We start from the raw sequence: 25565 nt of genomic DNA, 5'->3' as shown, positions 1-25565 counted from the left end.
ACAAACCAAAGCTATTTCTTCATACTAGTAGTTAGTGAGGTTTCATGTGTTCTGGTTGGGGGCATTGATTGATTGATTGATTGATTGATTGAACATTTTTATTAACAGATTGCAGAATGGGTACAGTACAGTACAGCTCAATACACACAATTGTTAAGGAGATGCAGACAAGAGAAAGACTTTCCTCTTGTTTACATCAGGGTCCCCCATTTTCAATTCATGACATTTATGACATACACAACATACAGATATAAGAATCTAATCTAATCATCTAATCTAATCATGACATTTATGACATACAGATATACAGTACTGTTACATTTGTGACATACAAGATATGCAAATATACAGTACTGTTAAACAGATCCTAACAGTAAATATATACATACAAGGGGGAGGGAAATGTACATTAGGAGGGGGTGGGTGGGTGGGAGGGTGTTCGTACATTTACAGAGATTATGTATGGCCATGGTCGGATGAAGTCAGTTGATGCTGTGCGGACCAAGATGCTGCAAAAAATGGTGGGTCTTGATAAAGTCCTGGATGCAAAGTCCAAAGTAGACCTTGAACGCCTGCCTCCTGCCAAGGTCTGTCTCATCCCACATGTACAGCGAGTCAACTTCAGAGTTGCCTGCTACAAAAGAGCAGACCAGCCAATATTTGAGATGCCCAAACCCTATGATGAGGATATGGGCTGGGAGAAGATGATGGATGAGGCCGTGTTAGAGCCTGTCTGGACGATTGGACCCATCCTCCCTCCTTCTCTTGTTGAGGTACTGGCCCAGAAAGCGGAGTCAGAAGAGCAAGAAGCTCTTAATAAGGAGGCAGATTATGCAAAACATAAAGTGGATGAGGAGGATGGAGAGTACAAGTGTGATGAGGATGGAGATTGGAGAGATAGACTTTGACGATCTCTTTGATGATGATAGGTTTTAATGTTGTGCCAACAGAGAAGATGTACTGTAATAGTACTTTGTTTGAACCTTAACAAAACATATTTCACTGGATTTCAAATTGTATAGGAAAATGTGTTAATTTGTCTATGTAGAACAAATTAGTCTTCCACTTTTGGCCTTGTTTACACAAAATCTACAATATTTAGGGCATAACAGCATGATACAATCTTTATTAACATTGTATTTCCAACCTCAAATTGATCTCATCTGATGGACTACATTAGAGTAAAGTTAGAAAATAGAGATGTGATCTAAACATTTTCAGCTTTTTTTGCATTTTCTTGTCTTGAAATAGAATCAAGATGTGTTTGAATCTTAAAAAAATAACTATTTTACTGAATTCCTTGGGTCAATATTGTTTGGGGAAATGTTTTAATTTGTCTCTATATGTTGTTAACTTCAAAAGTTATGCTGTTTACTTTTTCAGGTTTTCGTTCAGGATAGGTGTAATAAAGGGTTAAAAATAAACCCCATGGGACATTATTTCAACCGGTTACCTGTTAAAATCTTAAAATAGACACGTCAAGGATTAAGAAAAAACACGTGGCGAAAAGAAATCCAGGCCATGTAGGTGGACCTGTTTCCATCTAGACTAATACATACGAGGGGGAGGAGACTGAATGAATGAATGAAAACTTTATTTAACAGATTGCAGAATGTGTACAATACAGTACGGCTCAATACATACAATTGTTAAGGGGATGCAGACCAGAGAAAGACTTTTGTCTTTCATTGGGAGGGGGTGCAAGGTGCAAGCATAGGGAGGGGGGGGTTGGACATTTACGGGGGCCTCCCGTAGGTGCTCTTTGTTCTCAGTGTTGGGACAACCCCTCATCCTGTAAAGACAAAAAGGACATTTTCCCTAGGCAGACTTTCTTCTTTTAGGCACTGTGGTCAATTCAGTTGATGATAGAAGCAGCTGTCCATAATGTTTTGTCCAGTGTGTGTGTGTGTGTGTGTGTGTGTGTGTGTGTGTGTGTGTGTGTGTGTGTGTGTGTGTGTAGATATGTAACAGGCAAACGTCCTTCATGGAAAACCTCAAGACGAGTCTACAGCTCCTCGTCACACCCTAACTTCGGCTCAGGCTCTTCATCGGTTTTGGCCTCCACGCCGTGTTTCATGTCAACATTTACCAGTTGGTCTGGAACCCTCCCAGTTCCCAGGGGCGACTTGCTCTCAAAGCAGACCTCCAACGTGCCATAGTCCTCTGTGATAAATGCAAACTTCCCTTTCGTTGCATCTTCCTTTGAGTAAAGAGTGTGGCTTGAGGAGTCTGTGATCTTCACGTTCGTTTTGGTGTTTGACTGTTCGCTGATTTCATACTCCCCCGCGACAAGGACATTTCTGTGGATCTCTTCCCGTAAACACTTTCTCGAATTGACGGGTAAAAAGAAAGACGTTGAGAATACTGACTCAAGGAGAACCGGTAGAAGCAGTAGTACAGCAAACCGAGCCATGGCTGATGTCAACCAACCCGGCGGAGTTCCTTCACATTAGATGCGAAGCGGCGTGATTTTTTTCCGTAGCCGCATTTCTCGGAGACGCTCTCTGATTGGCCACTGACGTTTCTGGTCATGTGACATGTGCGCCCAATCGCGTGACGCCTGTGTCTTTGCCCATTTCCGCCTCGAACAGCATGCAAACTACCTAACGCCTAGTTTATCACTGGATAAGCTTAGGCGACGCTTTCGAAGTTGGTTAAGGTTAGAGTTTGGAATCAGGGCTGGTGTTCTATCGAGTTGTTTTGGGGGTTATTCAGGATGCTGAATCCATTTATGATACTTAAGAGAAGAAATGTATTTCAAAATTGCAATATTTACTGGAATTTACCAATTTTTTATGAATTTTCAGTTTATAAATGTTTCAGAAGATGCTGAATTTATAGATCATTTTCATGAAAAGTTCAATTGTAAACAGAATGATAATAATAATAATAACTTACATTTGCAGAGCGCCTAATGGGGTACTCTAGGCGTTTATGCTTGGTTACTGGGGTAACTGCTGCAGGTGAGCTCTGCCATGAGTCCACGTGGCAGCGGAGCTGTTTGTTGCCACAACTAGAAACTATTCTACTGGATTTTTGTATGTAACTGACCTTATAAAATTTCCTCAGAACCCCAGTTCCTAGCCTTGACTAAGACTTCAGTGTGCTAATCGTTAACGCAAAACTTCCAAGTGAGTAGTGGCTAATTTGCACCATGATCTCATTCCTACTGTGGCAACGAGCAACTGCAGCTGCAGAAAATACAGACCCCTGATTTTCAAGGATTGTTGTTTCAATGCAAGTAAGTTGAGAAAATATAAACAGATACACAAACTGTGGTTTTATTACTATCCAATAACAAACACTGAATATAATATGATCACAAGCTGTCAGATGGCTAATGTTAACCCTAAGAGCTAGCTTACTACAGTAAGCTAGCTCTACAATAAGCTAGCTCTACAGTAAGCTAGCTCTACACAGTAAGCTAGCTCTACACAGTAAGCTACAGTAAGCTAGCTCTTAGGGTTAACGTTAGCCATCTGACGGTAACTAATGTTAATGCATAGCTAGTTAGCTATGTTAGCAATGTATGTCATGTAGGGGTGTAACGATTCAACCTCACAATGATTAGATTCGATTACGATTCTTCAGGCAACAATTCAATGCATCATGAAATCTCTTCATTTGACCACGATTCGATTCGATTAATTTTCTATCAGTTAATTCCTCCAAAAATGTTGAAAACACAAATGTGGCTGGGGGAACTGATTCACTCAGCATGAATGGACTATAGGTCAACAAAAACAATACACACAAAAAAAAATATCTTTTTAAAGATTTAAATTTTTTTCCGATTATAATCGATTCTAACATTTTCGAATCGATGCAGTTGAATCGTCACATTAGAATAGATGCATTTCGATGCATCAGTGAATCGTTATACCCCTAATGACATGAATGTGTGATTATTACCTAGCCTCGCGTCACCAGGCTCTATCCCTTGTCACACAGAGAAGCATCAAGTTTGATTAAAAATATTGTATAGAATATTCATATGGTACTTTTGCTCTCCTTAATGTAGAATTGTGTGATAGAAGATCTGAGGCACTGAGGCAGAGAGAGACCCAAAAGGTAATGCAAATACCAGTCAAGTTCATGTAAGATACCAATAACATGGGAAATACATGTTTTCATTGGAATAGTGAACAGCCCGTCCGAAATGTACATTCTGGCAATGTATCCATATTGCTCTGTAATGTAGAGTGGTGTGGTAGTGCAGAGACGGTGGATACAAATAGTGCATTCTTCTTTTGTTAATTTCAGATTGACATGTCAAGGAAGAAATGCCTATTGGAGCCCTGTGACGGCAAGGACAATGACTTCAAGACATCTGGACCAAAAGGCATTACAGCTTTGCTTCAGAGGAGTGAAGAGCTTGACGATTCAGCTACAACTGAGACTTTATCGAACATCATTGCTACCCATGGTGTGTCAGCCTCTGTAGTTTGTCACAAATCATGTTATAGCTCATATAGCTCTAAGTCTAGAAAGGCAACCAAACGCAAGCTCAGCTCATCTGATGGTCAGCTAGGGAAACGTATGTCTCGTTCTCATGCCTTTGACTTTTCTAAACAATGTCTGTTTTGTGGTATCATTTGCGAACCCAAAGACACCAAACACCCTGATAGATGGAAGCCAGTGAAACAATGCCGGACTGTTGAGAGACCAGGAATGCAATCCTTCAAAAACATCATCTTGTCTAAATGTGATGAGCGCCAGGATCAATGGGCTGAGGAAGTGGCTCTACGGGTAAATGCCGTCCTGGACCTGCATGCAGCCGATGCCCAGTATCACACCAAGTGCTACGATGACTTCAAGAGAGTTTCCTCAAGTGCAAGTTCCCAATGCAGACCGTTTGATAGCTATTTAGCTGCTGTCATTGACCACATGAATGCAGACAAGTCATCAACCTGGACAGTGTCAGAGTTACATGATATATATGTAGCCAACTCCGGGCACCTCTGCAGTAAGCAGATACTATCTAACTTGTGTGACTTTTATGGCGATGCTGTAGCTGTCATGAGGGTAGAAGGGTGCCAGACTATTGTTGGTTTTAGACATTCCATGAGTAAGTCACTCAAACTGGTCAAACAAGAAAAAACCACTGCCGCTGATGAAGTTATCACCAAGCTTGTGAAGAGAGTGCAAGCTGAGGTGCAGAATATTCCCTTGCACCGTGAATATGACCTTGGCAGCTTCCAGCATGACAAGATCATACAAGCCACAAGTCCATCCCTTTTGAAGTTTGTCTCCTGTCTGGTATCAAAGGAAGGAAAAGTGACCAAACCATCACTTACACTCGCTCAGTGCATCCAGCAGCACATCAGTGGGAGCTGGAATCAGACAACCCTGGGGCTTGCCGTAAGACTCCACCATAAATATGGTAGCGCAGAGCTGGTCAAGAATCTTAACGAGCATGGCATTGTCACCACCTACGATGAAGTCATACGGTTCCGGAAGTCAGCTGCCAAATATGTTTCAGAGGACCCAGAGAAGTATCTGCGCACAGTTGGCTTGGAGAGGCAGATTGGCCCCACAGTTGGGGTGATAATTTTGATCTTGTGGTCTTCACACGGAACGGTCGCCGCACGACTCATGCCATGGCCACTCAGTTTGTGCAGAATCCTGCAGGTATTCTGTTCCCTGGAGGAGCCACTCCTGGTGGTGGGGTCATGTCACTAAAACTACCTCGTCTGACAAAGCTTGACGCTGGGAAACTCTGTCTGGCTCACAAGAGCAGTTTTGTGATCGAACATTACACAGGCCCCAAGAAGATGACACCACCAGCTCTGAAGTCCCAAGAACTGATGCTATCCAAGATGCCATCACACAGAGTTTGTCAAGAGCACAGAAGAAGGATGCTGCTTGGTTCTCGCAGCTCCACTCTTCCCCTCTTCCCCTGGACTGGTCAGCATACAATGCTGTGCAAGATCGCAGTGATGATAACAGAGTTACAAAACTGAAGACCATAAGTGTCTTTGGACCACTACTTGACTCCCCACCTGCGCACCCTGATACAGTGCTTAGTACCATGGCCTACTTAGACACATCACTCAAGCAACTCGGTATGAGCCAAAGCCATATAACATTTGATATGCAGCTATATGTGGTTGCTTGCCTCATCAAGTGGAGTGATCCGAAGCGATGGCCTTCAGTGACTCTCAGACCTGGGATGATGCACACACTCATGTCATTCATCGGCTCAATCGGAAAACTGATGAAGTCAACCGGTGTGGAGGAGCTTGTGCGTGCGTCATTTGGAGGCCTGACATCAATCTTCAATGGGAAGGCCTGGCCCAAGGCTATGCGAGCCTTCCGCATGGTTGTTTCTGCTCTTCTTCATGACTTCCTAGAGGAGGGAGAGAAGACTCATGAGCACATGACAGCATTCCTGGTGAAGGCCAGATAGCACCCCACTGGCCAGCTATGGGTGGATTGTTTCATCCTCCCAACCCTGATAGCTCTCAGGTTCTGGCGAGCAGAAAGAGAGGGTGACTGGCTGCTTCAACAACACTGTCTTGAAGAGATGCTCCCCTATTTCTTCGCTGCTGGTCATCACCACTATGCAAGATGGATCACCTGGCATCTGCGTGACATGCAGAACCTTCCTTCTACTGCCAAGGATGACCTCCTTGCTGGAAGCCATGTGTGCCGCCACTCAGACAGTGCAGCTGCAGTGAGTGCAGATATGTTTGGGGAGCAAACATGCATCAAGCAAGGTAAGGGAGTCGGGGGCCTGAAGGGCCTCTCTACTAACCCTGAGCAGGTTGCTGTTTGGATCCAGTCTTTCGGTATCTGCTCCTATCTCTCCAAATCCATGGATGAGATATACGATGACGCTGACACACCAGATAAAACAATTCACCCCAACAAACACAAAGAGGAAGGTAAAGCAAGGCAGGAGTTGGACACAAAGGACCGAGCTGAAATCCTGAAAGTACTTCAGGAAAACTCACATCCGCTCACCACAGAGACAGCAACACTCCGCCATATCATAAACGGCCAGGTGGCAGATGGAAAGGTGAATGTGCAGGATGCATTGAAGATAGGACAGGACATGAGCACAGAGTTCTCTTCAACACTTCCTGAGGGCTTTCATGCACCCATCAAAAAAAAGGTGGTAACAATGGAATTCACCACAAAAAGGGTGAAGGTGAATGAAAATATCACATGTGACCTAGAGGCTCTCTTTGCTCGGCTACTAGTGGTGGGAAGCAAGAGAAGCATGGAGCTGTCTGACCTTTTCAACTACGAGCTCAGCCCAGTCCCTGCATCCATCATCAATGAGTATGGATGCCTCAGGAAGGGGAACAAGTCTGTGATTGTCCAGCGTCTTGGAATCCTTGAGCCTGATCCCTCTGTCCCAGATGTTGTACTTGTTGATGCATCGCAACTCATCTACCACGTGGTGTGGCCATCATCAGGCACCGTTGCTGACCTCGCAGCTGGCATGGGGCACCGGCTTAAACGCTACAACACTCAAACATGTGTCATCTTTGACCGCTATGAGCAAGTGTCTGCCAAAGACCATGAGAGGCAGAGACGAGCTGGGGAGAGCTCCACAGAGTACCACCTTTCAGTGACAACTCCTCTACCTAGTCGCGAAAAAGTGATGAAGAACAAAGCTAACAAACGGAGACTGGGTGAGCTTCTGTGCACACACAGTATAGGAGATCACATCACAATGGTTAGTAGAGCAGACAGCATTGTCACACATGACAAGGCCGATGTCTCCCTGATCTCATACATGCTGGATGCCACCATCAGTGGAGCTAAAACAGTCCGCATTCTCAGCGATGACACTGATGTGTTTGTCCTGATGGTCTACTGGTGCTGGAAGAGGGACATCACCTGTCATCTACAGATGGAGAGATGGGATGGGACTGTCCTCAACATAAATCTGACAGTAGAAAACCTTGGTGAGCAGTGTCGCTCCATCCTGGCTATCCATGCTCTCTCCGGATGTGACACCACCTCTTATCCATGTGGGAAAGGAAAGGTATCTGCGCTTAAGGCCATGACAGCAGTATCTGGTGATCTGCTTCACATCATTGGAGAGGAGGGAACTACAGATTCACAAATCACAGAGACAGTGAAGAGTTTCTTCCTGGCTCTGTACAACCAGAGAAGATCAGCATCTCTCAACAATGCCACATATGAAATCTACAGAAAGCGCAAAATCCCCCCAGCACTGAAGACACTGCCTCCGACAGACCTTAACGCTCTTCTCCATGGACCACGTGCCCATCTACAGGTGCTGCTTTGGAAAGCAGCAGACCGCCCAGACCCACCAGCTGTGGACATCACAGAGTTTGGATGGAACAAGAAGGAGGGTGAAAAGGAGGGAGAGGAAGTCATCATGCCTGTCCTGGATGGAAGCCCAGTTGCTCCGCCTGCCCTCTTGGAAATGATTAGTTGCAACTGCAAAGCAGGTTTGAAGCCATGTTTAAAAGCAAAGTGCAGCTGCGTAGCTGCAGGCCTGGCTTGTACCAACTACTGCTTCTGTAAAGGCAATGACAGCACATGTTGCAACTCACTGACACACTCGCAGCAAAAAGAAGATGACATTAAAGTAAATTCAGAGGAAGATGAAGACAGTGGGGAGGAGTTTGATCATGAGGAGTTTGATGATGTGGATTCAGAGTTCTGAACACGGTAGCCACTTTCTGAGTGAGAAGTAATTATCTACTATGCAGTAGGAGGAAGTGCATATTGTTATGTTGTGGCCTATATGCTTGAGTAATGTAAATACCTTTCTTTTGTTATTTCTGTTTTATTAAGCTATGTTATTGTACACCAGTTGCATGTTGTACCAGTTTTAATTTAGTTTTTCCAATTTGCTGTGAGTCTTTGTCTTGACAACGCAGATCTTTATAAACCTGCCTATCTACTGTACTATGACAATATGACATTACCATATGAACTATTTGGGGTCAGTAGAGATATTGTGAATACATAATGTCTGTGCTGTCAAAATGTAATAATTTCAGTGTCCTCTAAAACTTTCTAATTGACTGAAAATGCACCAAAATTGCACCAAAATTAGTTGAAATTTGGATTTTCTTTTTAAATATTGCAATTTCATAACTCTTGAGTATCACCAATGGATTCAGCATCCAGAATAACCCCCAAAACCACTCCAACATTGTTGAAATTGATCAAGTAGTTTCTGAGATTTGTCCATTTAGGCGATTATGCAAATTTTAGCTAATTATGCAAATAAAAAAGTTGCCCAACATTTACAACTTAGCATCCGGCAGTTTCTAAGTGCTGGTGACCCATACTATCCATATCTATCATAAAAGTTTGGTGGTTCCAAAATTTCCGGGTTCATCGTGTTGGCAAATAGACTATTACACTAAATGGTAAATGGCTGCATTTAAATAACAGCTTTTATCCAAAAGCGCTTTACAATCTGTTCCTCACATTTTACCCATTCACTCATACAACACTACTCATCACTGGTACTATTTAAGACCTCCTTCTGTATTTCATTGGAAAATAATACATGTTACATTATCTTGAAAATGGAGCAACGTTTGGCTGGTTGAAAAGAAGAAATAAGAGCAATTTAGCCAAATATGGAATGAAACACTACATGCTCTGTAGAGATGAACAGCTTCTTGTTTTTCGTCTTCTGAACAGCAGGACACGTGGGACAGGCTTTCGGGGGGGACTGACGTCTGGAGATGGACGTGGCGGGTGCTGATGGGCTGATCTCGGTGCCAGGCGGGGTCACCGCACTGCAGGGCGTGCCAGGGCTGGACCATGGCAATTCACACTGAGCCATCGATGGTGGTCTCTGTGGACTAGCTTTCTGTGTTTGGCTGGTCCTCAAGTATTAACTATTTCTCGCTGCTCCTTTTAACATGAACTATAGCTAAATATGAAAAAGAATGACCTTAAATATTGAGTATTTCCTGTAGAGGTCTTCCCTTTAAATTTGTTCCTCTGCTTCCAGCACTGACTGAGGGCTCCAATTGCATTGACTTTTACGTCGACATTTAACTTTTTTTTTTACTTATTACTGTATATTTTGGGTGTATATTTTAGAATGTATATACATATTTTAGAATGTATATCCCTGACCATATTTTTATTCTTATTTGTGATTACCTAGATGTTTATTGTGAGCGATCTGTAGTGCTGAATTTCCCTCGAGATCAATAAAGTACTTCTATTTTATTCTGTAGATAGGTTGTTTTCGTTTTGATGTTCTGTTATTATCCTTTTTTTTTTGTTTTGTTTTGTAAAACAATGAGAATGAAACGTCTCACTGACGGAGACGTGTCCTGAGGACGGCGTGGCTCAACACCACCGAGGCAGCTGGGAGGTCAGAGGTCAGGGGGCACGAGGACAGCGTGGCTCAACACCACCGAGGCAGCTGGGAGGTCAGAGGTCAGGGGGCACGAGGACGGCGTGGCTCAACACCACCGAGGCAGCTGGGAGGTCAGGGTGGCTCAACACCAACGAGGCAGCTGGGAGGTCAGGGTGGCTCAACACCAACGAGGCAGCTGGGAGGTCAGAGGGCATGAGGACGGCGTGGCTCAACACCAACGAGGCAGCTGGGAGGTCAGGGTGGCTCAACACCAACGAGGCAGCTGGGAGGTCAGGGTGGCTCAACACCAACGAGGCAGCTGGGAGGTCAGGGGGCACTTGTAGCCTACAGGCTCCACATAGTCGGGCGGAGCGGACTGGGCAGACGTCCGCGTCGCTCACTTGGTGTCGCGTGATTAAATTTCTCGGAGACGCTCTCTGATTGGCACTGACTGACGCTCTCTGATTGGCACTGACTGACGCTCTCTGATTGGCACTGACTGACGCTCTCTGATTGGCCACTGACGCGTTTGCCCAATCCGTGACGAGCTGTGTCTTTGCCCATGTCCTCGTCAAACAGCCTGCAAACTACCTGGCATTCTATCGCCATGCTCTAAGACAGACTCTAACCTTAACCAACTTCGAAGAGTGCCTACGCTTAACCAGTGTAGAAACAGGCGTCGGCCAATCAGAGAGCGTCTCCGAGAAATGCGGCGTACATATGTAATCACGCCTTGGTGTCACACAGAAGGCTGCTCGGCGTGTTGGTTGACATCGACCTGCATTAAAAGCGACACTGATCAAATGTCAGACCGTTTCAATTAATACCAGATGTAAACTTTTACAATACAAATGGGTCTATAGAATATACAATGACACCAGAGAAATTACACAAGTGTGGGGTAGAGGTGGGGACCCTGTACCACTGTATGTGGTGGGAATGTGACAAGATGCAGGAGTGTTGGAAAGAGATTCTGGAGCTCATCTCCGAGCTGACGGAGATAGAAGTCCCGATCGATCCTAAGTTATGTTTACTACACATGTACCCAGAGAACTTTCCAGCTAACACTAGAAAGAGGAAATTGATACCTTTTTGTCTGTTACAAGCCAAGAGTGGTTGCTCTAAACTGGAAGGAGATGCAGAGACCAGGATCTAAACAATGGTTAAAGGAAGTGTCAGAGAATTTGGCAATGGAAAAGCTAACCTACATACAAAAGGGGAAAAAGGAACAGTTTGAGAGGACATGGGTGACATTTGTAGGGTTCTTGAAAGGTGTGAGAGTGTAAAGGAAAGAGATAGGAGAAATGAGTTTGGGGATAGGAAAAGGAAACAGATGGGGGTGGAGGCCGAAGAGGGTTTTTTATTTTTATGATTTCTTATGACTCATTTTACTGTATTTCTTTGTTGAATGTTTATGTGAATGTCGATTTGAACTATAGAGTTGGGGAAGGGAGGGGGTTGAATTGTATTTTTTGTCCTGTATTTTTGTCGTATATGTGTAAAAAAAGAAAAATACAATAAATATATTGTAAAAATAAAAAATGTGACACCAATCTGCATTTTACTCTGAACACTCGCTCCGTGCCAAGAGAGAGTGAGTAGGGCAGGATCATGGTTCTATGGGTAGGATTGGTCCGGTAAAACTTTGGCAGGTAGACGCTCAATTTAGTTTTACTATCGCTAATCGTTATCCATTCCAATTCATAATCATTTGGACCATGTCTTTTTTTCATCATCTGAAGAAACTTGAGAAGTTTGGCTTTTCTAAAAGTGTGTAAAACTGCGAGTTTTATTTCAAAATATTGCAAACGGAGATAAACTACTCTTTATTTTGACATCGGTGGACGACGCCATGACAGAAAGTGTAAATAGTCCGCAAGGATTGTGGGAAATGTAGTAAACTGGCACGAGAAATGTAGAAAATTGGTACGCGGTGGTACGCTTGACTATGAAACCTCAAACGACTGCGGACATGCCGTGCGGAGTCCGGTCCGCTCACAGTATGCCCGACTCTGTGGAGCCTAAGCCTGTTTGATGCTGTAAAGACCTTACAAAGTGAACCAGCCTAAGCCTGTTTGACGCTGTAAAGACCTTACAAAGTGAACCAGCCTAAGCCTGTTTGACGCTGTAAAGACCTTACAAAGTGAACCAGCCTAAGCCTGTTTGACGCTGTAAAGACCTTACAAAGTGAACCAGCCTAAGCCTGTTTGATGCTGTAAAGACCTTACAAAGTGAACCAGCCTTAAGCCTGTTTGATGCTGTAAAGACCTTACAAAGTGAACCAGCCTAAGCCTGTTTGACGCTGTAAAGACCTTACAAAGTGAACCAGCCTAAGCCTGTTTGACGCTGTAAAGACCTTACAAAGTGAACCAGCCTTAAGCCTGTTTGATGCTGTAAAGACCTTACAAAGTGAACCAGCCTAAGCCTGTTTGTTACCAATACAAGAGTGGCTCAAATGCATTTTAAAATCACTCAAGGAAAGGATGTTCAAAAATGGCATTTATTTAAAAAAGAAAACCACCATGTTGACTTCGTGCCTCTTTTTTAAAACACAAAAGTTGGAGATAGAAAATGGCATCGGACATCTACACAAAGCGTCCCGTAACACAACCAATAAATTAAATATTCTTCCGGATCTGTGAAACAACATAATAGCTTTTTTTCCCCCCTCAACAAAACAAAGAAAGAAAAACATTTCGACAGACCCATCCCACAATGACCAGATTCTCATAACATTTGGGGGTTGATGTCGTTGAGAAGACGTGACGTTCAGTAGTTCAGGGCGTCTTGGCGGCGAGGCGAGGTCGACATGCTGCCGGCTCTCTGGGAGTGTGTTCCTCATTCAAAAACCATAACTTGCAGTTATTCTCTAGCTAGGCCATATGTTTCTATCGTCTGGCAACATCTAACCGTTGGATTCTGACCAAACTCAAATCAACTGGAGCGAAACAGGCGACTTCCATCTTATCGGAGCGTCCCGGATGCAGTTCCACCCCGACGCTCCGGGCGAAGACACGTCCTCCAGAAGCAGCCAAGTGGCTTTTTCAGATCAGAACTGTAATGACTCTGAAAGGACATCTTTTGAGTTGCGTCTTCTCCGTGGTCGCCCCGCTGGGATTGAATTGCATCCGACTGAGCTTGAAGCCAACACTGGAGCCCGGGGGGGAAAACAGGACTCGCTCATTCGTGGCTCAATCAAAGAGAGATGTCTCGGTCTAATCCATCAGCACGGTGCCAGACCACCGGAGAGGGAATGGATCTGAGTTGAAGATAACCGGAATTATATCCATTTAGAATGAATTTCAAAAACTGATGTTACATAAAGTAAGACAGGAATGTCAGCTGTTTTGAGACGGTATAAGTTCATCAAGTGAGGTAACGACGATTAAAAGGAAAAGAGAAAGCGAGGTACCATCGCCCGGATACTGTTAATATTATCGTTATTGGTATTACATGCATGTTTTTGTCGACGCCGTGCGCTCTGGAAGACCAGCGAAGCACACACTCGACTCCCGACTCATCAGCGCTCATTTAACAGTAAGTCGAGAACATCTCACTTCTACGCTCCTTCCAGAGACCACGTCTTCACAGTGGTACCTCCGTGCCACCTGGGGGGGGGGGGGGGCTGGATCTGAACTAGATGTGAGAACCTTGCAGTCAGCTGGTGCGGGAGCGGTGGCCCGCGGGGCGGCAGAGGCTTAATACCTTGCTTAGCTCCGCTAATGCAGTTAAATGTAACAGAGCAGACTGAGTGACCTACACCGTTAGGCCTGCGAGAGGCGCTATAGCGACGACGACACGAGCCAATGTCAGGGTTCCCACAGACATTACTAAATGAAATTCAAGGACAGGACTTTCAAGTACTTTCCCAAGCACTATTTTTTTCATTTTAAAAGGGCATTTAAAAGGATACAATTTCAAGGACCTTTTAAGCACCTTGTTAAAAAAAATTGGCTGTTTAAGGAATGCAATGTGCACGTCTCTCACTCAACCCCCCCCCCCCACACACACAGAGAACACCGTACAACAAACCAAACCCATGAGGAGGCAGACAGCAGGTGGACTGAAGCTGCACCTCCTTTCCTTTATACAACACAGCGCTGAAAGCCACATTTCTAATACGTCTAGGGGCCGTCTGCGACGCAGCGTGCCGTGGTTTAAGTAGCGCCGGGGTCTTAACTTGGCTCGGTGAAGTCCCTTCTTCCTGTCGTCAGCCTAATCCCCGGCTAGCGGCCTGCTAATGCTTCCCCTGCTTTTAGAAACCCTTGCTCTGCGGCGTCGAGTCCATGCACACAGAGAGAGAGATAGCCTGTGCTGTTTACTGTAAGGCAATAGCTACAACAAAACTGCTTCACTCCGCAGAACGTGAAGCAAACGAGAGCCTGTATCGAGTTGGCGTCCGGGGGGAGGGGGGGGATATCGCACAGTCATTCAGAATTTGATCTCTGGGACGTCGAGGGAGGTTTACCGCTTCTGCCCAGGCCTGCGTTTGTTTTCGAGCCGATCGGTTCAAGATTTGGAGGTCAGAGGCGCCAGAAGCTCTCAGCTTCCGAAAACACCGTCTGCACTGGCTTTGACTGTGCTGTTTAAAAGAAGAAAACAACTCTCCTCCCAGTCCCCACTTCCCTAAAACACCATCTGCATAAATAAGTGACGACATCCAACATTCTGGTTCTAGACACCGTTCCCCACAGAGTCTTGGGTGATGTGTGGCGGGTGGATACTAACCAGAACAGGACCGATATCTGATACTAGTATCGGTACGGGTGCATACTAACCAGAACAGGACCGATATCTGATACTAGTATCGGTACAGGTGCATACTAACCAGAAGAGGACCGATATCTGATACTAGTATCGGTACGGGTGCATACTAACCAGAAGAGGACCGATATCTGATACTAGTATCGGTAGGGTGATACTAGTATCGGTAGGGTGCATTCTAGTATCGGTAGGGTGCATACTAGTATCGGTAGGGTGCATACTAACCAGGGGAGAGATGACGACTACAGCGCGGCCGTGAATTTATTTATTTTTTGGTCAGTTCCACGTCCCGCTTGACATTCAACTGGAATTAGTTTTCTCTGCACTGATAAAAATTAACAATATGTGATTGAAGGCTGTCAGCTGAGGACCTCAACATGTGAATGATGAGAGAAAAAAAAATAAAACATCTGACTGAACGTCAACATTTCCCACCCGAGGTGTCAGTGTCAGTTGAAGAAAATACATAAACAGGTTTATTTTATAAAAAGAAAGAAAAATAATTATTGCACTGGTTTTCATGTGTCCGGATGGGCGGCCATATAAATAACAATGACGAGAACAGTAAAGTAACAATAATAACGCTAATAATAATAATAAAAACAGTTACTAAGGTCCCCCCCCGCGAAGCCCCTCCCCCTTGGCGTTCACCACTGCTGCCAACTGAAGTCGTCGTTGGAGCCGAACACCAGGAAGAAGCCCAGGATGGTCGCGAAGATGACCACGTTCCCCGTCAGCACCAGAGCACACGCCCCCCAGGCGATCTGGAGGAAACACAGTCACAGTTCAGCTCAACACCCGCTCTGATTTTCTTTTTAAACAATATGTTTATTAGTATTTTTTTTTCTTTTTTTCAGTTTTACAGCATCAGTTCAACAGTTCAACAACCATACAAAAGGAAATGCTGCCAACTGCCCCCCCTCCCCGAGTTACAGAAAAATAGATACAAAATAAACCACCCCCCCCCCCCCCCTAAAATAAAAATAAAAAATCATTATAGACAAAAGAAAACCCCTCCCCCAGACTAGGACCTCAACAAATTATTTTTTTTCTTTTTTTTACACATTTTGAGAATTTAGTAAACCCAGTTACACCCGTCTAACAGGTGCCCATACTTCTATACCAAACAAATAAATATCTAACGTTACCTCTTTTCTCTTCAAAGAGCAACTAATAACATTTACAGTATCATTCATTGCAATATATACCCATCAGAAAGACAAAAGGGAGCTTCAATAATAGCCTACATCGTCAACCTACTATGTAACACCCGCTCTTATTTAGGGTCAAAGAGGAGAGTGAATGAAGACACCACTAACTTACCATCTTTAGATAATAAAGTACTCAACCTCTACTGTCTTTAACTATGAATGAACACAACACTCTAACTTACCATCTTTAGATAATAAAGTACTCAAGCTCTACTGTCTTTAACTATGAATGAACACAAGACTCTAACTTACCATCTTTAGATAATAAAGTACTCAACCTCTACTGTCTTTAACTATGAATGAACACAACACTCTAACTTACCATCTTTAGATAATAAAGTACTCAACCTCTACTGTCTTTAACTATGAATGAACACAACACTCTAACTTACCATCTTTAGATAATAAAGTACTCAACCTCTACTGTCTTTAACTATGAATGAACACAACACTCTAACTCACCATCTTTAGATAATAAAGTACTCAACCTCTACTGTCTTTAACTATGAATGAACAAATCACTCTAACTTACCATCTGTAGATAATAAAGTACTCAACCTCTACTGTCTTTAACTATGAATGAACACATCACTCTAACTTACCATCTTTAGATAATAAAGTACTCAACCTCTACTGTCTTTAACTAGGAATGAACACAACACTAACTTACCATCTGTAGATAATAAAGTTTGAAAACATTGTACCTATCCTATCTATCTATCCAATCCATTCTAGGACTGAGAGCTGTGCTTTAACCCTTTCACTACCACACTACCAAAGGGTTAACCCTTTCACAACCACACTAGTGAAAGGTTAACCGTCTGTAGTGTGGTAGTGAAAGGGTTAATGGAACGTGAACTCACTACGGCGGCTCTGGCGAAGATGATGGGCAGACCGAAGGCCGAGATGACGATGCCCGTCGTGAGGAAGATGGCCAGCTCTTTGCAAGCGTTGCTGGCCGAGTCCGTGTCGTCAACCACCCGCCGTGAGATGCAGTAAGGGATGGGACAGAGGATGTAGAAGAAGAGGAGGAACAAGGGCCAGTATTTACTGAGAGAGAGAGAGAGAGAGAGAGAGAGAGAGAGAGAGAGAGAGAGAGAGAGAGAGAGAGAGAGAGAGAGAGAGAGAGAGAGAGAGAGAGAGAGAGAGAGAGAGAGAGAGAGAGAGAGAGAGAGAGAGAGAGAGAGAGAGAGAGAGAGAGAGAGAGAGATTAGGGCTGAACAATATATTGAATTCATCTTGATGTTGCAGGAGTCATTTTCTTTATTTTCTTTTAAATTATTTTCAAAGATCCCATGCAGATATATTTAGACCCTTAAACATGTTCTATATTGAATAACAATTTGTATAAATGTGATTTTTTTCAACCACATTGTTCAATAAACTACTGAAAATGGGGGCAGATGATAAAGGGAGAGGTAGAAGATGGAAGGAGAGAGATGATGGAAGGAGAGGTAGATGATGGAAGGAGAGGTAGATGATGGAAGGAGAGGTAGATGATGGAAGGAGAGGTAGATGATGGACAGATAGGTAGATGATGGAAGGAGAGGTAGATGATGCAGGGAGAGTAGATGATGGAAGGAGAGGTAGATGATGGAAGAGAGGTAGATGATGGAAGGAGAGGTAGATGATGGAGGTAGATGATGCAGGTAGAGGTAGATGATGCAGGGAGAGGTAGATGATGCAGGGAGAGTAGATGATGGAAGGAGAGGTAGATGATGGAAGGAGAGGTAGATGATGGAAGGAGAGGTAGATGATGGAAGGAGAGGTAGATGATGGAGGTAGATGATGCAGGGAGAGGTAGATGATGCAGGGGAGAGGTAGATGATGCAGGGAGAGGTAGATGATGCAGGGAGAGGTAGATGATGGAAGGAGAGGTAGATGATGGACAGAGGTAGATGATGGAAGGAGAGGTAGATGATGGAGGGAGAGGTAGATGATGGAAGGAGGGGTAGATGATGGAAGGAGGGGTAGATGATGGAAAGGAGGTAGATGATGGAGGGAGGGGTAGATGATGGAAGGAGGTAGATGATGGAGGGAGAGGCAGTAGTTCCAGCACACAGTTCGTACTCCCGTCTCATCACCTCCCGACTTGTTGAGTCACCCTCTCGTCCCGATCCTTGACCGATTCTGGCTCTCGCCTTGTCCTGATCTCAGTTAAAACGGATAAAACAACTCCTCTCTCGACCACATGTCTAAATGAACACATTGCTTATGCAACAAACGCTAACCATGGCCCCCGCACCTGAGCCCCGCCTCCCACACAGAGCCGACCAGAGGACAGGAGCAGCGTGATTGGCTAAATGTCGTGTCAATCTTATATGAACAAACGCGCATGTAAAACACAATGGGCAATACCGAGGTCATATCCATATATATCGTACGATAAGTCGATAACGTAATTATCGTGACGGGCCTACGAACCGTGCCGTCCCTAGTCCCAAACGACAAATCTTTGAGTTCCCATGGCTCTGCTGCTCCTCCGATCTTTTAAATCCCAAGTTCCCAACCATCTCCCAAATAATTGCTACATGGTGTCGTCTCATCCTAGATCTCGTTACTTTGAAGATACATTGATTTGATATAGGGATGTTCGATATTTGCTTTTTACCGATATATCCGATACCGATATATGCAGGGTTTCTACCCCCCCCCAAAAAACGATATAATTTCAGGTAACTAACATTGCATATCTCTTGTGGTGGAATTAACACTTTCTTTTTGACAATAAAAGTATACATCGATGTGTTAATTTCACTGGATGCATTCAACAAGGCATTCTAAATGTAAACATTATCTGTGCATCTCCCCTTTTCTTCTCTCTCTCCCTCTCTCTTTTCCCTCTCTCCCTTATTTATTGTAAATTTCCTTGTATACTATTGCTACTGTAATTTTGTATTTTATTTACTTTTATGCATGTACATAACCTTGTTTTTGTTGCAGCAATTTGATATATGCTGCCTGTGGTCAAGCCAGGTGGAGGGTGAAGAAACATGAGCACTGCTTAATGTTCAGATTCAAAACACAACAAGTGATATTTGGCCTGCTGCCCATACACTCAAGCCAAGGGAAATATTGACTTCCTCTCCGACAGTCTGACTCACTATAATCATTCAAATCACAACTGAAAACCCATCTGTTCAAACTCGCATATTCACTATACCCCCTGCTTTTTTTTTTGTCATTTTAACTTCACTGTTTTTATACTTCCTGTTGTTTGTTTAAATTTTACCTTGACTTTTAACTGCCTTGCCGTGTATTTTTTTGTCTATGATCTGTAAGGTGACCTTGGGTGTCGTGAAAGGCGCCAACAAATAAAATTTATTATTATTATTATTCATCTCATCTTTTTACCCAGTGTGTGTAACAGCCTTCCCCTCTATAAGCGACTAAAGCTATTAAGCCTTAGCAGAAATGAGATGAGATGAGATAGCAGTAGCACTTAAATTCGCCTTGGTCACTTCCCGTCATATTGGTCAAGTAAGTCTGATGCAATGTGAGGTAATGATGCGCGAGTGCTTGTTCACTTCAGTGATAAAACATAGCTATGCAAATGCCTCTTCATGAACGGAAATAGGATATATATATATGCTATCGGAATTACAAGCTCTTGATTACCAGAGGAGATCACCTGATTATTTTCACATCCATAGTTTCTGTGTTTTGATATAGATGGAAGTGAATTAGTCATCAGCTCATTCACCTTATTCACCTCACTGGCGCCATCTTTATTTTCAGTGCATTTCAGTGAACTGATGACTAATTCACTTCCATGTATCTCAAAACACAAAACCCACAGTGGTGAACAACTGTGAGTCAGGTGATCACTAGGCTGGTAAAGATATGCCTCCTAAAATGTCTAAACGGAAGTACAGGAAGTACAGGCTACAGGCTTTCCGGTTTCGACAAAACAATTATAGAAACGTGTGAAGTGCACAATATTTCCTCGTTTAAGCCACTGCAACGGCTTTGCCTGAAGAATTGACTACATGACCGGGACGTTCTAGCTTGTTTGCCGACAGGATTCGGGAAAAGTTTGGTCCGTTCGGACTTCGGAGGCAGCTTCCAGGGGAAGTACATACACCGTAAATTCTACCCCATAGACACTTTCGGCAGTAGTCCTTTACCAGGCTTTATCTCATGGAGATAAAACTGGGAACGAGGTTAGGTGATCACAAGCTTGGTTTGATTCTGACACATTACATCAAACTCCACCAATATGGTGACAGGGTGAATAAGGTGAATTGAAATGCATCCATAGCGACCTATGAAAACAAAGAATGATCTGATCTCCCAGAAATGTGTCTCGTGCTCGTGTCCCATCGTGCAGCTCCAATCCCACACGGAGAGGTTACTGGGCGGCACGGTGGTGTAGTGGTTAACACTGTCGTCTCACAGCTAGAAGGTCCTGGGTTCGCCGCGTTGCCAGGTACCCAGGTGGGGGTATCTCCCGGGCCTTTCCGTGTGGAGTTTGCATGTTCTCCCCCTGTGCTTGCAAGGGTTTCCCCTCCCAATAAGATAAACGGTGTCGTGTCTCTGACGAAGACGGACAGGAGCACTTGGATTGATCCCCGGGCGCGGCCCACGCCCATGTCTGCTCCCGGCTGCCCTTAGGGGGAAGGACGACGGGATGGGTCAAGTGCAGAGAGACATTTAATTGGCGACTCAGTGCATCTGTGTGTTGCTGTGTGTTACCCATCTTGCATGTGTGTGTTAATCTGCATGACAATTAAAGACTTCTTCTTCTTCTACTACTATATGGGTGTAACTTACTCATACACTTCTTCTTCTACTACTATATGGGTGTAACTTACTCATACACTTCTTCTTCTACTACTATATGGGTGTAACTTACTCATACACTTCTTCTTCTACTACTATATGGGTGCAACTTACTCATACACTTCTTCTTCTACTACTATATGGGTGTAACTTACTCATACACTTCTTCTTCTACTACTATATGGGTGCAACTTACTCATACACTTCTTCTTCTACTACTATATGGGTGTAACTTACTCATACACTTCTTCTTCTACTACTATATAGGTGTAACTTACTCATACACTTCTTCTTCTACTACTATATGGGTGTAACTTACTCATACACTGGGAGGGCACATCCCAGCATGAGGAACATGAGTCCAATGGCCCCACCGAAAGACAGGCTGATCAGAGCTAGATGAGAGACAGAGAGCAACAGTTAGCATTGACAGCCCAGACAGTAGCTCCTTTCACGCTGCCCGTTCAAGCTGGGAACCTTACCCCATTATTCCGTCACGCCGGAACAAACACAGAATGGAAAGATCGCGAGACAGGGGTGTGATGTTTTCATGATGTGATGTGGGGGTTAGCTTGTAAGTTATATCATAAGTAACCAACAACTATTTTCATATTGTGGTGGAGCGCTGCCCCATGCCACTATCCCCACACCACCTACCCACAGGAATATTGCCCTGTACAGTTATTAATTGTTGCATTAAAGGTGGGATAGAACAATGGCTGGCCACATGATATAATAATAACCATAATAATAATGGGCTACATGTTTTATATCTAACTTCTTTGTGTGTGTGTGTGTGTGTGTGTGTGTGTGTGTGTGTGTGTGTGTGTGTGTGTGTGTAGGAGAGGGGGGCTCTAGTATTACTATGGGTGAGGTATTCTCATGTGATGGTGATCAGCTGATTTCACATATACCAGTAGCTTGTCTTAACTAGCTCACGCGCAAGGATTATGTGAAACTGGCGGGGAGGCATGGGGCTTTCACATGGGAGGGGGGGGGTACCTGCTGGCCGCTGCCTACAGTCTTGTACGATACGATACGAACGAATGTCAGAGACCATGGCTGTCACACCGCTTCAGTGTGTGAAAACGCCAAAAGCCGGTTTTAAAGAGCAGTCCCCTGGGTGCCCTCAAATGTTATCCATCGTTCCCAGTTCATTGTGTGATTGATTGATTGATTGATTGAAAACTTTATTAACAGATTGCAGAATGGGTACAGTACAGTACAGCTCAATACATACAATTGTTAAGGGGATGCAGACCACGAAAGTTTTATATGACATACACGACAATACAGATATACAGTACTGTTACATCCAGTATGGAGCAGCTTCAGACTTGCTGAAAGTCAAGACTATTTTACTTTGAGCACTTTTTATTTCTGGATTTGGGGGAGAGTTGCTCGTGTTCACTAATATTGTTTCGACTGTCTTAAGACTAGATAACGTGTATGATTGATTGATTGACTGATTGAAAACTTTATTAACAGATTGGAGAATGGGTACAATACAGTACAGCTCAATACATACAATTGTTAAGGGGATGCAGACCAGAGAAAGACTTTCATCTTGTTTACATCAGGGTCCCCCATTTTCAATTCATCATAACATATATAACACACACACGACATACAGATAGACAGTACTGCTACATCTATACATTTATGACATACCAGATTTGCAAATACAGTACTGTTTGTGATACAAAAAGAGTCCAGAAAAGAGAGTATATACATTTGACGTATGTATGAGACTTCTCTGGTCTGCATCCCCTTAACAATTGTGTTACTATTATACCCATTCTGCAATCTGTTAACAAATGTCAATCAATCAATTCAATCAATGGAAACTTAAATTGGGTGTAGTTCGTCCTCCTCGTTGAATACAGCCAAACACACCGACATGACATGGGGGACCCTGATGTAAACAAGACGAAAGTATTTCTCTCTCTGGTCTGCATCCCCTTAACAATTGTGTGTATTGAGCCGTACTGTACTGTACCCATTCTGCAATCTGTTAATAAAGTTTTCAATCAATCAATCAATCAAATGCAGGCTCATTTGCAGTGGGGGGTGGATGCTGATCACGTTGACATTAGTTTACTTAACCGACCAGGCTAGAGGGCTACTACCATCATCCATCAGCCGACACAGTGAGAGGTGCTGTAGCTGCTAACTGACTGACTGACTGACTGTGTTGGCCTTGCAGCTAGCCACCCGCTACCGTGAGCTAACATCAGCAAACTAGCATATATCGATCCATCATAAGACAAGTTAACGTCACCGCTAAATCAACTGGTGTGGAATTATTATGTTCCTTCAGTAAAGCAGGGTGAAGATTGGTTTCGTTACCTTTAATCCCGGCCATTCTCCTGGACAGAAGCTTGAGAGACAGCCCTTGACAAACGACAACAATGCGCCCTCCTCCTCCTTGGACCTCTCTCCAGCTCGCACCGTGCAGGGGGGGGGGGCGTTGCGCATGCGCTGCGCACAAGCTCAATGAAAAAATAAAAAAATCAAATCAGGAATAGGGAGGGATGTGTAGTGGTTACGTCATTTTCGGTTTTTCCTGTTCCACCCTCTGTTCCATTTAGTGTATTTCCCCATTGACCATTTCTAAATCGGCTCGTTTTAGATAAATAAAGCCTGGTTGGCATGGTGTACCTTTCTGTGCGTATTTATCCACACTCTATAGCTCAACAGGAAAATATTCGCAATTAATCGTAAAGGTAGCAAAATAACAACGTTTATGTTTTCGTTCGCTGGGAAACTACACTGCTATTTGGGCCGCTGCTGACTGACGTCACCACAGCGTAGCCTCCTGGCTTTAGTCGCAGACCTAGGATCAGATTTCCCTTACATTCCATAAGCTTAACAATTCGTACAATGGGAAAATAACTGACCCTGAATCTGTGGCTAGTATCTGTTTCACCCAACACTAGTGCTCCAGTGATAATAGCCATTTATCTCTAAAGCTATAACCACTATTTGTAAAAGCCACAACCACTGTAAGAGCCAAAGCTATATATATTTAGGTTATTGTATATGAATGTTTAATATTGATTGGATTTAGATAAAGTCATTGAACCATCCTATTTAACATAGAACCTTCTAGAACATTTGTGGTGATGTCATAATAGTTCTTGCTGGAACATAGAACATTCTGGAACGTTTGTGGTGATGTCATAATAGAACTTTCTAGAACATAAAACATTCTAGAACCAAAGTATGACGTCATGATAGAAAGTTACCATATTTGTATTTATAATTTAAATCGTATAACGTTATTTTGCTGCATATTAAATCACTGTAAATACTAATGTAAATCATTGTTTCGTTGTACATATTGTGTATAGTTTATAACGTTAATGTTTTTTACATGACGTTAGCTAGCTAGCTTGCTAGCCGGCATTCCCGAAACTCCTAACATGCCCCGATTTATAATGGTTCTCTCCTCTTTGTATACCTTTGTCCTCACAAACAAAGTATTCTTCCAGGGAACTTATGGACACGACAGTAGTAGTAGTTATAAGGTTTTTGAGCTTGTAACGTTGTAGCTAGCTAGCTTGCTAGCCGGCATGATGCGTGTGCAGTGCTTGCCCCACAGGTCTGAGAAGAGGACCTGCACATTTTACTCGTTCCAGAAACTCCTCTACATGCCCCAATTTAAAATGGTTCACGACAGTAGACATTGCTAACGTCTAGTACGTTTAGCTAGGTAATCTTAACGTTAGCTAGCTAACTAGCTTGATATCAGCTTGCCGTGACGTTGTTTGGCGACAGCCTAACAGGCTGCCTGTTTACTTTCCACAAGCAACTTGTCCTTCCGCGTTCCCGTTTTGCGCTCTGATTGGCCACGCACGTTTCTGGTCATGTGACATGTGCGCCCAATCGTGTGACTGTGACGGCAAGTTTTTTGGACGGTTAGTGGAAAGTATAGACGCTAACAGGCTGCCTACTGGCTACTGAACAACAGGCTGCCTACTGGTAAATGTAGTCCTTTTTTTACGACAAATTAAGAACCTTATATCTACCTTTATTTCAACCAAAAATGCTTAAACAATAATGTTAGTGGTAGAAGGGAACTCATGGCGACGTTCTGGTGAACAGCCACATGAAAGAGCTCCCGGTCATTGAATATCAAAAAAGGAAGTAAAACAATTCAAAGCGAAATAAAAAGTGACAATCCAAGGATATAAGAGAGGAGGAAGGAGGAACACGAGAAAAGGCGAGAGAAAAACGACCCCAGAAGAAGTACAAAGGAGGGTGCAGGAGATGATTCAGGCTGCCATGAAACAGTGGGAAGCTAGCATGCAGGCTGGCGTGACGCAGTGGGCAGCTAGCATACAAGCTAGCTTACAGGCTAGCGTGACGCAGTGGGCAGCTAGCATACGGGCCGGCATCCAAGCTGAAATGCAGAGCGCGTTGGCTAGCCAACAGGCTAGCGCAGTAGCTAACCAGGAGCTACAAGCTAGCATACAGGCTAACGCAAT

The 25565-nt window shown here is 43.8% G+C and overlaps 1 protein-coding gene across 1 annotated transcript; it reads right to left on the bottom strand.

The window, feature by feature from the left end:
* Positions 1-12800: 12800 nt before the first annotated feature.
* On the bottom strand, positions 12801-23528 carry LOC311242558 (leptin receptor overlapping transcript-like 1). Its single transcript, XM_084331528.1, has 4 exons — positions 23425-23528; positions 21395-21470; positions 17157-17343; positions 12801-15846 (listed from the first exon to the last, which is right to left on the bottom strand). Exons 1-4 carry the CDS (start codon positions 23438-23440, stop codon positions 15730-15732), a joined length of 396 nt encoding a protein of 131 aa, XP_084187654.1. The 5' UTR covers positions 23441-23528; the 3' UTR covers positions 12801-15729.
* Positions 23529-25565: the final 2037 nt, after the last annotated feature.

This window comes from Notolepis coatsorum (assembly GCF_963971535.1).
Source record: "Notolepis coatsorum genome assembly, chromosome: 16".
In the NCBI taxonomy this organism is placed as follows: Eukaryota; Metazoa; Chordata; class Actinopteri; order Aulopiformes; family Paralepididae; genus Notolepis; species Notolepis coatsorum.
Note: the sequence above shows the minus strand (reverse complement) of the source record. Positions and strands in the feature narration are given on the sequence as shown.